The 13,909-nt window shown below is 34.3% G+C and overlaps 1 protein-coding gene across 4 annotated transcripts in view; it reads right to left on the reverse strand.

The window, feature by feature from the left end:
• Positions 1–12,509, reverse strand: part of LOC117117553 (4-aminobutyrate aminotransferase, mitochondrial-like) — a 31,695-nt gene extending 19,186 nt beyond the window's left edge. For 2 of the 4 annotated variants that reach the window (XR_004446916.1, XM_033261886.1), the window contains exons 1-7: positions 12,307–12,509; positions 10,907–10,998; positions 8,322–8,354; positions 6,481–6,598; positions 3,613–3,662; positions 2,949–3,029; positions 675–767 (exon numbers count right to left, since the gene is read on the reverse strand). Coding sequence is in view for 3 of the 4 variants with exons in the window: in XM_033261886.1 (XP_033117777.1) it covers positions 675–767; positions 2,949–3,029; positions 3,613–3,662; positions 6,481–6,598; positions 8,322–8,354; positions 10,907–10,998; positions 12,307–12,397 (558 nt within the window). In the remaining variant the exon portion in view is untranslated. The remainder of the gene's footprint in view (positions 1–674; positions 768–2,948; positions 3,030–3,612; positions 3,663–6,480; positions 6,599–8,321; positions 8,355–10,906; positions 10,999–12,306) is intronic. The other 2 variants (XM_033261883.1, XM_033261885.1) reach the window with 2 other exon arrangements.
• Between the last annotated feature and the right edge of the window lie 1,400 nt (positions 12,510–13,909).

The following is a 13,909-nucleotide window of genomic DNA, read 5'->3' on the forward strand; positions in this document are numbered from 1 at the left end:
TACATACATACATATACACATATAAAAATAAAAGAAACATAGGTAGAAACAAAATTTTGAATAATAAAAATGGGATATGCAAGGTAAGAGAAAATCAGGTAAGATTAAGCAGGAATTATTGGTGAGGATTTGAAATAGAATGCTTAAAATTTGAAAGTGTCATAGAATTAAAGTTGGTTTTAATATCATCCGGGAGTCTAGCAATAATTATTCAGTCATTTATTTTCTTCATCTTCTAAATCGCCAAGGCATGCACCCCTACTGTTTTCTAAATTCCACCTTATTATGAGGTCACCTACAGTATTTTTCTATTATGCATTGAAGGATGAAAGTATACTCTTACTATGGTAAAAAATCAACAATGACTAGATATTGTATTTGTCAAATGTAGGGAATAAACCATTGTGATGGGGTCTGTGTTATTTTTCACATATGTCCTCACAATTAGGTCAATGATAAGTCTAATCCTTTTATGTGCCTAGAAAACCTTAGCAATTTTGGTCATTTTGTGCGTTTTAGAACATACAGTATTCATGCCCAAAGTTTGTTATTAAAATTGTTTTTTCTGGTCTAAGAACTGTAGTGGACAGGAGGTTTGGCAGCCCCTGCCTCACCTCTCTCCTCTACTTCTATTTAGTCACACGTATTGGAGAATAACTTATTTCTTGGCTTACTTTATACCACAGGAACACTTGTTTCATAGCATTTTCATTTGCGCATGACCCGCACATCATTGTCTGCACATTCTCAAGACCTTTTGGAGCAATCTATAGAAAACAAACACCATCTATTTACAGAAAACAAACACAATTTATTACAGGGAACAAACACCATCAATTACAGGAAACAAACACAATCTACCACAGAAACAGTTAATGATACTGTAATTCAGATAGTAATACAGTTTGATCACTGAACTAGGTTCCTGGTTTAGTAAAACCCAAGATCAATTTCAAATTCAGATTTTTAAAAATACACTTTTGAAAAAATCACATAACAACTAATAACTTGTGTGTGTTGATTTGTTTTTTCTTCAGAAAAATGAAACATTACAAAATGTACGTAAAAAACAACAAATGCAGCATCAATTTAGAATGTATGTTATAATGTAATGTACATACTTAATTCAGAAACACTAAAACCAACTTTTCTCTAAGTATGACTTCATATGTTCTTAAATATCCAATTGACTTGGCATGTATACACAGATCATTTTGGCAGGACACTTCACATACATCCTCATAATCAAGGCTTAAACATGATTCTGTTTAACACATGCAATTACAAGAAGACAAGGTAACATTTCTAGGGGCCTTTACTGAAGGTCATTTCCACTTGTAACAAAATGAAAGTAGAACCAAAAAATATCATTAGGCCTAAAAAAACCATAGCATTGTTCTATGTCTCATACATATCTTTGAAATCACGCAAGGTCTTGGATTCGATGCTGAATGTATAAAATGTGTAGGCTGCCGGCACACTGACCTCTGATGATTAGTGCCTAAAAAATTTTCACAAAAACGTGATGCGATAAATACAAAATTATTAATATTTTTGCTAAGTATTTCAGCCGCTCCGAGTTCCTTTTCTATTCTTCTTTCTTCCTATGGTTCTTCCATATTTACGTTAAATTTAATTCATTTAATACTATAATGACATACTATATATGTATACATACGTATATATATGTATGTATATGTATGTATATATACATTATGTATATGTATATATATATATATATAATTACATATTGTGACCGGACTCTAGACCTAGGCCTATGTATACATTGTGTCTGTATTTAACATATACTTCAATATTTGTCAATCTAAAGTCGAAGGTAGTTATGTGCTGGTCCCCGACCCTTTTATGTTCACTTGGATAGGCTTATCTTCATAATACTTCTATGAATACTTCAACCAAGTTGTCTTTACCCAGTACTGCTCGTTTATTTTATTCATGTGGGAAACTTTTGACCCATGTTGAAAAGACAAGAAGGTCTGTTTTGCATAAGTTGGTACTGGGATGCAATTGGTAGGAAGCCAAGATGCAGTAGTGTAGTTCAGGACAATAACATTTGGTGCTGGAAATTAAACTAGTAATTTTTATTGGCGGATGCAACATTTTTTCTTGAAGCCTTGTCACAGAATTATGTTGGCATCGATCTGGCAAGGTTCATGAAGATAAAGAACAAGTGACAAGAAAGGGTCTGCTAAGGATTAAAATTTGCTTACAAAAATTATGAGATACACCTGAATACAGTAACAACAATACGCAGGCTGCTAATGGACGAAACTGCAGCATACCCTCAATGAAATAATGGAATCATTCTGTTGTATTCAGGCACAATGTTTCCTGAGTGCTGCCTGAATGCAGGTACAATTCCATTATTTTCCTTTATGCTCAAAGGTAAAAAATTGATTTCGATGACCCTGACCTTATCCCTTGACCTTTCTTCCGAAAATTGAAAGGCGTCTTTTATTCGATCATTATGTACCATTTCACTAAATTTTATGGTGATATATTCAATGGTGATTCATTCAGTTTTTGCCTAATCTAGCTACAGACAGCAGTGAATACATAACCTCCTTGGCGGAGGTAATTATAAAGAATGAAGTGTTGCAGTCAGTCTTTATATGACCCTTTGAAATTCTAAGTGATATACACTGGTCTCCAGTTGGTCTCTTCTTTCAAGGTTACAATGCAATATTTTCAGTATAAAATACTATATAGAATTAATCCATGTAATAGTTTCCTAAAAAGAGTTAATATAATTGATGACAACAAATCTCATATATGGAACTACTGACCACATGTTTTGGTATTGTTCACATGTGACACAATTCTGGAAGTGTTGGAGATTCCAATACAAATTAAATTCAAGCAACATGAATGACATACAAATTACAGACTTTTCACATTATACGAAAACAATAATATGGGATTCTTACCGGAATTAGAATGTCTTCTATTATTTCAGGGTATCCTTCAGGAAGGTTCACACCTAATGCTGGACGATTGGCAATTGTAACCTATGGACAAATTTGTGTTAATATCTTAAAATTTGCAAATAAATTTTGTATGAATACTCAATGAGGAGGATAATAATTCAGTTGTATTAAAGAAACAGCCTAGAAGGTAGTCTGCAACGACACCTTTTGTGGTCGGTATCGATAATGTGTATGTTGACCTGACCTGGGGTTAACATCAGTGAGTTTTATTCACGTGACCTGTTTGGCGGGTACTCGACTGTCATGGTTTCGGTGCTAAAGGAGAAATAAAGAGCTGAGAAACAGTTTGTTTATTTTGGCCTATGATCTCTTTTTATTGTCATTTATCAGGTATGACACTCCTACCGATAACGAGGCTACTGTTTTGAATTATAACTGAAAAAGAAACTTTTCGTTGAAGGGCTACACTTGATGGGATTATAATAACAATATATGTTTCTATTCTGGTATTTTAACTCGCAGCAATTGGTATATGGACATGGTCTATGGTTACTGTAGCTTCTGCAGAGAGGTGCTTAGCTTGTGTTCACATCATTCCACAATAACAGGGGCTGAAATGAACCATAGAAGTGGGGTAATCCCCCTACTCTTACATACATCTTACCAAGTTAGCTGGGTCTTGCATAGCATCAAGTATAGCTGGATGATTGTAACCTGAAGAAAGCAAATTAAATTTACTTGCCCAAAGAAAATTTATGTAAGAAAATTATTGCACATAAATAGTTAGGATTAGAACTACGATTTTTGTGATAATAAGGAAAACCATTGTGGTGATGATGAAAAAAAAAATTTAGTGGCGGCGGTGGTGGTATAATGATGATGACCACTTGTTCTAGGAATCTTTATCTTGTCTCTTCACACGGAAGTATGTGTAGGCACCTGTTAGGTTTGGATGCCAGTGTGTGAATAATAGCTTCAACATTGTTGAGTATTTCCTCAGGAAGTGATGCATTCCATACAATATGTACCAATGGCCGAGGTTAATAATGATGGCCATAGTTAGGGCTGGAAAAAGTGCCTGACTAGTTGTCGGAAGCATTGACCGTTAACCTAGAGGCATTTTAGAACAAAAAACACTAATAAATGCACTATATTAAAGCAGGGGTGGGCATAAAAATTGGTCAGAGAGCCAAAGTGAATTTTTGATTTAACACCGGGGACCGCACCCAAACTTTGTTGTTTCCAGTGTGCTTCCAAAAACCTCAAAAAACTGCTTTTACACTAATTTATTCTTAGTTTTGATTTTACATATGATTGGTGCCGGGCTATAAAAAACAATTAATTCATTTTCGTGCGCTGCAGAAGAACAGCAGGCGGGCCGCAGGAGGGCCGCACTTTGCCCACCTGTGTTGAAAAGATAACAATTGGTTTTAGATGATATGTATCATAATGATCATAATTTCTATGGTCGGAGGCATAAGAATATTTTTCTCAGGCCTGGCCATAGCATTATGCCTAGGACACTGATACACTGTGTCTTCATCACCTCTATCATCAATACAATAAGATCAGTATTCAACCTTTTTTTTTCCATTAAAAAATTACAAATTTCAGACCACAAGAAGAATAAAAAAAAACATCAAACTATGGGGGTATATCAAGCAAAACTGACAAGACTCAATTGCCACTCAACTATAATCATGATTAATTTATTCATGATTTCATTTATATTCATTTCAATATCATTATCATTCCATTATCAATATTAATTAACCCTATCATTATAGTTAGTTGTCATTACCAAATCATCATCACTAATTAATTAACATTATCATTATAGTTAGTTATCATTACCAAATTATCATCATCATATCATATCCTTCACTTTACATTTACAACTGAAATATGTAATTGCATGAGCAGCATACGAATGCAACTCTGATGACAAGCCACTGAACAATGTGTGAACAGTCCGTGGAGAATAATTACAAATGGAAAAGAGTGAAATCATCCAAGTCAATGTCATAAATTATATCATTAAGAGGCAAAGCCAATCAGCATCAAAAACTATTCTAGACTACTGCACATACTGTACAAGTCATCATAACTTGCTTTTAGTAGCAAAGAACTGTAGGAAAAAATTTAATATGCTACAGTAGGTGCTTGCTTTTCATAATATTTGTCTAACTAGCATAGATAGATGGATATATTCACTGTAACACACCAAGGGTAACCCAGGCAGGCCATAATGCACACAGGACCAACAGCTTAAATGTCTCATCCAAAAGACGGTGCACAATCTGTCTCTTATACACATCTAGATGTGTATAAGAGACAGGCGCACGTACAATGGCTATTTCCAGTTTAGCCGACTGAGCTAAGCTGGTCCCTAACCACACCTCAGCCGACTGAGCTAAGCTGCTCCCTAACCACACCTCCTTTTCCACCCCCACCATCCCCTTCCCCACTGATATCAACTGTTTCCTGTTTTTCAATGCATGTACATTATCTGTGTTATGACTCAAAGGAAGCTGTTAATATTTACTTGATTTTTCTTCAAGGTCTCCAACTCACAATAAAAAAAAATTAAAAATTAACTAAAATGGATTCTTTAAAAAAGGTTCTGTAATATATCAATAATAAACCCCATGCAAGAAAGATCAATTAAAAATTCACTAAACCTTTTTTACTGTGATTGAGTGATTGATTGATTTATTGATTAATAAGGAATAAAAAAAGTTGTTTGTGAGGAAATGCTGGTACTGTACTTGAAATGGGATGTGGAGTACAGTAGGGGTAGGTTTATATGCATTGGTTAATTCATGAATAGATTGATCACAGATGGATAGGTACAGTAGATGGATGGATGGAGGATAAATATAATAGTTTCGTCCTCTGGGGTCACACATCAGAGCAACAAATAATGTACAGCAACAAAATAAAAACATGGGGTAATGTGAATATATCAATATTATTTTTATTATATTATTAAATTTTTAGACACTGATGCTGGTTTTGGGATGGCAAGCCTCAACTACTGTATTCATAAAATTGATGTTCACAAAACAGTTTGATATTCAATAAAGTATTCATTCAAAATGTCATGCCTGAAGAACATACAAATCATATGCACTTCTATTGTAGTTTGTACATTTTATTAAAGAGTATAATAAAACAAGATAGTGTACACCTGCTTGTAAATACAATGCTCCTTAGTGTAGGATACCCACTGTCCTTGGTATGGACTATATTATCCAGTTCTGCACTACATGTGATTTTCACATGATACAATATACTTTAGTACAGTGCAGTAGGTTTCCTTATTTTTCTTTACCATCATACCATCGTGTGCAGTGCAGTACCAGGTCATAAAGTGCATACAAGCGGCAGCAGGCATCCTATTCTGCCTGCGTATTGCATATCGCAGGCATCCTACTCTGCCTGCGTATTGCATATCGTTTTTTACGCTCTGAATGACTGTAGTTGGATGCTTTATTTTATTTATACATTTTGATTTTATCAAATAAATTACCTAAAGGTAACGATGAAATTTGCATGAAAATGTCCAGCATACGGTTGCCGTCAACGTCCACGACATAGTTGCCTAGACTTGATGCAAGGTCAACAACAAACTGCACATGTTTAATATTCTAAAAAAGCAAGAAAAACAATCTTACTCAACATTCAGTGCATTTATTTGTACTTGCTACATTTTTTTCAACAAGAATCTATTTCCTTTATTTTTTTCAATTTTTAAATGTATATATTGAAGCGTGGCCGGCGGAACCGGGGGGGCTGGGGACCCCCTTTTTGGTAGAAAACATATAATGTCTATGCAGATTTTTGTATGATCGGAAAGAAATGTTAGTGGGGGGCCCCCACTTTTTAAAATGTTCCGCTGGCCCTGGGGAATAGACAAGTGGGACAGAGTTAGATTACAATTTAAAGATTTTGTGTGAATATAACTTTTTTTGGCCCACAAAATCATGCATTTGATTACATTTTCGTTTGATATCAAAGTCAATAGGGGCATCATGGTTTCAGTCATCTCAAAAGTAACTAACATTTTAATTTTAATTTAGTAAACTTCTCACAAATGCAAAAGTACAAAAGTGAAGGAGACAGGTGACGAACACCTCTACAAGGGCTCGCTCCTTACAATATAAATACAACAATAGAAACTGGAAATAAAAAAAGACAGCACAAACACGAAGACAATAAAGGAATAAGAAAAATCATAAGGAGAATATTAAAGGGAAACAAGAATTGCCACAATGAATATAAAAATCATTTAAATAGAAATTGCCAAAGTAAATTTCAAACATAGAAATATGTAGAATATATTTTTTTTTTAAAGCGATGAAAATAAAAAAAGATGAAAAAAAGAATAAACCAATAAGGCAAAATAAAAAAAATAAAGTATGATAATATAGCAAATGAAAAATAGCCACAGGTAAACATAAAACAAGTTCAAATGGAAGATAATTTGGTAATTTCTGTTTTGCCATCAGTTTCACTTCTGTGTTTTGATATCTGATCTCCTGGGATTTATCAATCTCAGCTTAGCAAATGTTTTAAGTCAAAAAAGTTAAAATGTCTCTAAACAAATATCTTGCTGATTTATCAAACCATCTTAGCAAAATCTTAGCTTAAAAATCGTCTTAGATTGCGCATTTGTACAATCGACTTGTTAAGTTAAGCAATATTGATCTGACTTGAGTAAAAAAAAATGGATTTAAGACAAATTTAAGCTAATTTCTAGTTTGATAAATCCGGTCCCTGATCGCCAGGGAATTTATGTAACATGTTAGCAATCTGACTGCCTTCACATGTAAATGGTTCATTGCTGGCTACGTTGTCTGAGAGTTTTGCAGATTCATTAGTATTCTATGGTACATTCTCTGAGAATGATTCATAAAAATATTGTCACATTACTGTATGATATGTCATGATACAGTGCACTGCAATGTGTTTGCCTTCACAATATATGTTATCAAATGTGTGCCGCCTTTTCTTGTCTTGCAGTGAAAATGCAAATATTTTCGAAAAGTTGTGTCTACTGATAGTACTGATATAAACTGACTGAGAATCTGATTAAAAGTGGCAGATTGGCTGACCAACTCTCACTGACCGACTAGCTGACAGATTGTCACACTGATAACAATGACTGCCAGACTGACACTAACTGATAGTGACTCACTGATTCTGACTGATTTAACCAGACTGACTGGTGGACTCTTACTACTGACTCAAACTGATTTTTCTTTTTGTCACACAATTAAGTGTCACTGAAGATGCAATAATTTGCAATAATAATTTACGGACATTCAATTTAAACTTAATTTTAATAACCATGATTATTATTATACTTACTTTGTTGGATTTCTCATATCTTTTCATTAGTTCCTGGAAAAATTAAAACAAAGCAATTAATTTGCATAATGTTTTTCTTTACAAACATTTAATTTCATAAGGCCCTCAAATAAATCTGGTATTTACTGATGATACTGGCCTATGCACATGAATAATGTACTGTTAGCATGTACAGTATAATGCACACAAATCGTCGCTCACATCACGAACTAACACAATCAAAGTAGATTAAGTGTTAGTTCGTGAAATCAAGAAAGCACGTATTTTGACGCACTTTCTTGATTTCACAAAATACCAGATTTATTGTTGTTGACTTTTTGTGTGGTAAAGAATACAAAATTGCTTGACAACCAATACGCACTCGTTTTGACGCGCTACTGTAATTTCACGAACTAACACAATCTACTTTGATTGTGTTAGATGTCAGCGACAAAATATTCTAATCAACAATTTAAATGGATGCAGATCCTATACACACTTTGTTTTCAAGCAAGTAGTGAACAACCAAACGTCAAATGACAATTGTGTTTATGTAATCTAGGGTAAAAGATATAATATTGGCCTGCAATTTGATCCACAATCTGTACACTAGAGTGAACAGTTACACAAGTCTGTGCTTTAAGGGTTATGACACTGCCATGGTTGAGTCATTACCTGTTAATATAATCGTGAACTTTGATAAAATGTCGTGATTTTAATTGCGAAGCAGCCAATTCATATTCTTGACAGCAATTTGACCTCTGAAAGGTCATTGTTTGTCAAAAAAACGAGTCCCTAAGATGACTGAAGAGCGGAGTTTCTTTCTTTCGTTCTGCCGGGTAAAATCAATTACTTTAGGCGACGTTTGTAGACTAACCTACTCGTACCAACGTCCACATGTCGCGCTAGCCTTATCCTACTCTAGGCCTAGACTAGCTAGGATGGTATAGGCCTAGCCTTGAAGACGAAGGTCCCAATAAAAAACAACGTTGCTCTTTGATAGCTAACATTGTCTATTTAACATCACAATAATTCATTATTAGACCTATAGTTGTTTTTTGAATTGTACTCCACAAATCTCAACCGATACCTCGCACAACTGGCTAACGTCTCTATCTATTGTCGTGACGTCATGGCTCGCTGGCTCACACTTGTGATATGTCTCGCACTTGTGATCAAATAACACGCTGGCTCGCACTTTGGCAACATACACTTTGGCAACACTCTTTGGCAGTCAACTCGCCCCTAGAAAACCCGCCCTTGGAAACTTGCCCCATAAAAAAATGTACACTTCCTAGACTATGCAGTCTTCAAAATAAAAATTGTAACCTTTGGTAAGCAATTACATTTTCCACATACATAGAAATTTTTGAAACTTTATTAAAAAAAAACCTAAACCATAATTCACCACACTATAGACACTTTTTGACAAAAATGAAAAATTACGACTTTGTTACCCAATGAGAAGTGTTCTAATATAGACAATGGGTCGTGTCTCATTATTTGTTATAGTTTTATTATTCATTATTTTCACTTGACTCACATAAATAATTTTGTTCGAAGAACATTTATATGCAGTTGTACTTCACAGCACTTCACTTGCAATTTGCAATTTCTAGTCATAAATATATTAACTGTGCCGTGAATATATCAATAATGTACCTTGAAAGGACATGTTTTATTCTTTTCTTACATACATTACAATAATAATTAGTTATTATTAGTTATTAGTTAATAATTAATTTATCACCCTCTCTAGGCTAAAAAAGTAATGAGGGAGAGGCTGGGTTGTTTACACAAATATCATCTTGGGTTGTTTACAGGTGCACTGATATTCAAAGTAAAATACATGATTGAAATAATGCAAATATATATATAAATTAAAAACTTTTTTTTCCCCAAAATGTTTTTTCTTTTCTTTTCTTTTTTTTTTTGTATTATACCATAGAAGACATGTGGGTAGGGGTGATAAACTAATTATTATTTTTATTGAGCCTAATGTTGATGAAATATTTTTGCAAAGAAAACATGATTTTAAAATAAGGTATAAAAGCAAGCCAGCAGATGCGAAAAGGACCGTTCCAATGAAAGGCTACCAGAAACTGGTGCCAGCTAAAAACATCTGTTCTGCACTGTGCAAATACTGTAAACAAATCCCATGTAATTGACATAACATCTATATACTTGTCCATTCAACTGAATTTAATCAAAAAAGCAGTATACTAAAGCAATACTAAAAAATACTGGTTCATTCTCAATTTGTATTTAATTTTTGTATAAAATATAATCAAGAATACAGTATTTTGTATTTCTAATACGCATTATTACAAATGCTAGCTTTTAGATCCCTACTTTTATGTATTTTTGTATTGAATTTATATTACTCATTTGTGAATGTGAATTGATATTTATCATTTTTATTATTATAAAAACATTTTTAAAAATACAATATTTCACATACAATCAAGAATGTATTTCTGGGGGAAGGTTAACTAAAGGCTTGACAATTAAGTGATTGATGGGATGTTAGCTGGGTACAAAATTTGCCCATATATACACATCTCTAAATTGGAATTATTTATTGAAAATGAGGTTACAAACGGTACCTTTGATTTTGGGCCAGGACACTCTGTTTTCATGCTTGGGCCATCGTACTCTTGCGCCCTGGGTTTCGGTACTGCTGTCAATGAACAAGGACCTGTAACAAAAACATCATGTCGCCTAAATCATCAGTGATTTCTTTTCTCACCACGCTTATGTTCCCATCGAATACATCAATCCCACACCCTCTCCCGTCGGACTATCGCCGGCGCCAGCTATGTCGTCATGCTAAACTCTTGATTGAGAATATCTTCATTCATAAAAAAAATATGAATTCATAATTTGACGAAAATAAATTTAGAGTCATTTATGTTGGAAATTGACATCATTTTATGTAAAGCCATTGTATGAGGATTAGGTGAGACTGTATTTATTTCTTGTTTCATGAAGTTGTATTTTTAAAGATCGCCAGATAGTTTTGCCAAAAACATCCTGACGGAGGATAAAATAAAATTTTATTTTTTAATGTAAACAGTTTAGTATGGAAAAGTTCAATGCTTTAAAATTATATAAATAGGAAGAAATATTTTTGGAGATTTTAACCTAAAGGCTGCGATGGGAATAATAAAAATAAAGAAAAACTTTTTTTCTGAAATTTACAATTTTTGGCAGCGGGTGTGCTAATTGGCCAAAAATTTTAAATTTTATTTTTATTCTAAAATATCAACATTGGAGGGCGCGGGTTTCGCAAAACAAGATATAAAAGAAGCCTCGCCTTAACTACAATGTGACTGAAAACTTTATATATATCATAAATTGGCGATTTTATCCCAGTCTTACTAGTTTTCCACTATGTGAATTTATTTGTGTGAATTGAAAGCGTTTTTGACCATCCCATGCAGTTTAAATTTCAAGGTTACCACTACCCTGACCACCAGATTGTTCGCTTGTGGTTATTCAATACGGCAAATTTTGGAGTTCGGTTTTCTACTTTTTGGGAAGTGAAATATGCGCAACCAATCAGATTTTAAGAAAAGATTTTACAGGCCCATGAACAGAATGGAATTGATGTGTGTATGTATAACCAAGGTACTCCGACACTTCAACGGCACGAGGCAGCAATGTTAGTGACAAAATATGTATCGCCAATCTTATGCTCATGTAGAGTAGTAGAAAATATAAAGCGCTGACACAATATTTGTTTGTGTTGTGCTCCTTTAAGCTCTGTCCACACTCTCAAATTTTTGGTTACAAATTTCTGTGATGTGCCCATATATGGGCATGATGATGCCACACTACACCCAAATGAGGGCATCACGTTTATTGATTCTTAGCCAGCCTAGGTTTTAGGTTTGCTTTTAGCTAAGCATTTCCTACAACAGCCTACAACTACGGTGTAGGGCCTACACTACACAAACAGACAGCTGACAGTACATGAATCAGATGACGATCGAGATGGACTTACCAGTGTTATGCAAGTACGCAGGAAGATTTAACCGACCACAACTATTTTTTATGTGGTTTGCTGAAAGTTTTAACATTTTACACGTAAACATTGTGGACTAAGACAAAGAAAACAATAATATCGAAGTCTGCTCCACAAATATCTGCACAGTCGTACATCCAACTCTTCGCTCTGCTACGTAGAAGCTGGTTTGTTGTATTTTAGTTGTGACTGGACTTGTTCAAGCGTGAATATTGACCTGATGTAAACATTCACTCTCTAAATACGGATTAATGATTGGTGAAAACGTTAACGATTGACCTTCTGGAGTTTCTGCTCTCATCTGGTTTCAACCTGGTTCGCCCAGAGGAATCCATTTCGCAACATAGTGGAACCGGGCCAGAACTGATTAAAAACACTGTATTTCTTCGGATACTGTATTTTTTTTTTCTTTCATTTCATTTTATTTCTTTAGGCACGAGCGCCAAGATATGCCAATAAGTGAACTTAATCACTGTCCTACGTGGCATATCCATTTAACAACAGGGGACTTTAATGGACCAGTACACCGGGGTAACCCCCTACTTTTCTCGAAGGATGCACTGGGTTCTTAAAGTGCACACGAGCCAAATAGTCAAGTCCGAAATGTAGCAATATCAGAGGTTGCATTTTTTTTGCTATATTTTTTAAAATTTGGATATGATGTAGAGTAGACTTTGATAAATCAAAAAAGTATGTGCAACATTTTTTTTTCATACGTAAGGGGGGTTGCCAGCAGTTTCAGTTTCAAAATGGCCGCCATTTTTTCCTAAAATGTTCACTAATACTGTAATTTTATGTCATTAAAATGCAGTATTCAATTGGAAATTCACTCATAACAATGACAACAACAGTTAACTAAATATTGTACACATTTTTGAGCTATTACAATTTAAAATGGTTGCCATTTTCCATTATTTTAGCTTTTTAGCATACATATTAATATAATAATAATAACCGATCTGTACTGTAAAATGAAAACGTATGATAGAGCTAGTTATATGCAATTGCCATATGCTGTTAATGGTTATTACCATAATATATATGTGATATATATATATATATACATATATAAATAAATAAATTTGTTTTGACATCTTGCCGTGTGAATTGTGATAGGTACCGCTGAAACCAGAAGAAGAGTGGCTCTTCAGCGAATAGACGATCATCTTGGACCAGAAAGAGCAGTAACGTTAACCAGGCTTCCATGCTATTACCGGTTGTGATAAAAATAATTACAGGGCATATTAATGGTGTTGGGAAAAAACAGCCCTTAAGATGTTTATGAAATCGCCACCTGCTTTATGGAAGATGGTAAATTGAGACCTGTCTTGTCAGAAAAGCAGGCTGTCCCTGAAGCAGTTGCTGAGCTTAACAGATGTACCTGTTCAATATGTAGGCCTACATGTTCAAATAATACATGCATGTGTAGGAGAAAATTAATAATCTTCAGTGTACTGAGATCTGTAACTGCGAAGCGGAAGGGAGTTCCTGCAACAACATTCCATCGTTTTCTAGTGTTTCTGATTCATCAGACAGTGATAGTGATGAAGAAAGTGATAATGAACATTGGCATATTATAAAA

Source organism: Anneissia japonica, unplaced genomic scaffold (genome assembly GCF_011630105.1).
Source record: "Anneissia japonica isolate Jap-2015-1 unplaced genomic scaffold, ASM1163010v1 scaffold287857_len828801_cov194, whole genome shotgun sequence".
NCBI classification, from domain to species: Eukaryota; Metazoa; Echinodermata; class Crinoidea; order Comatulida; family Comatulidae; genus Anneissia; species Anneissia japonica.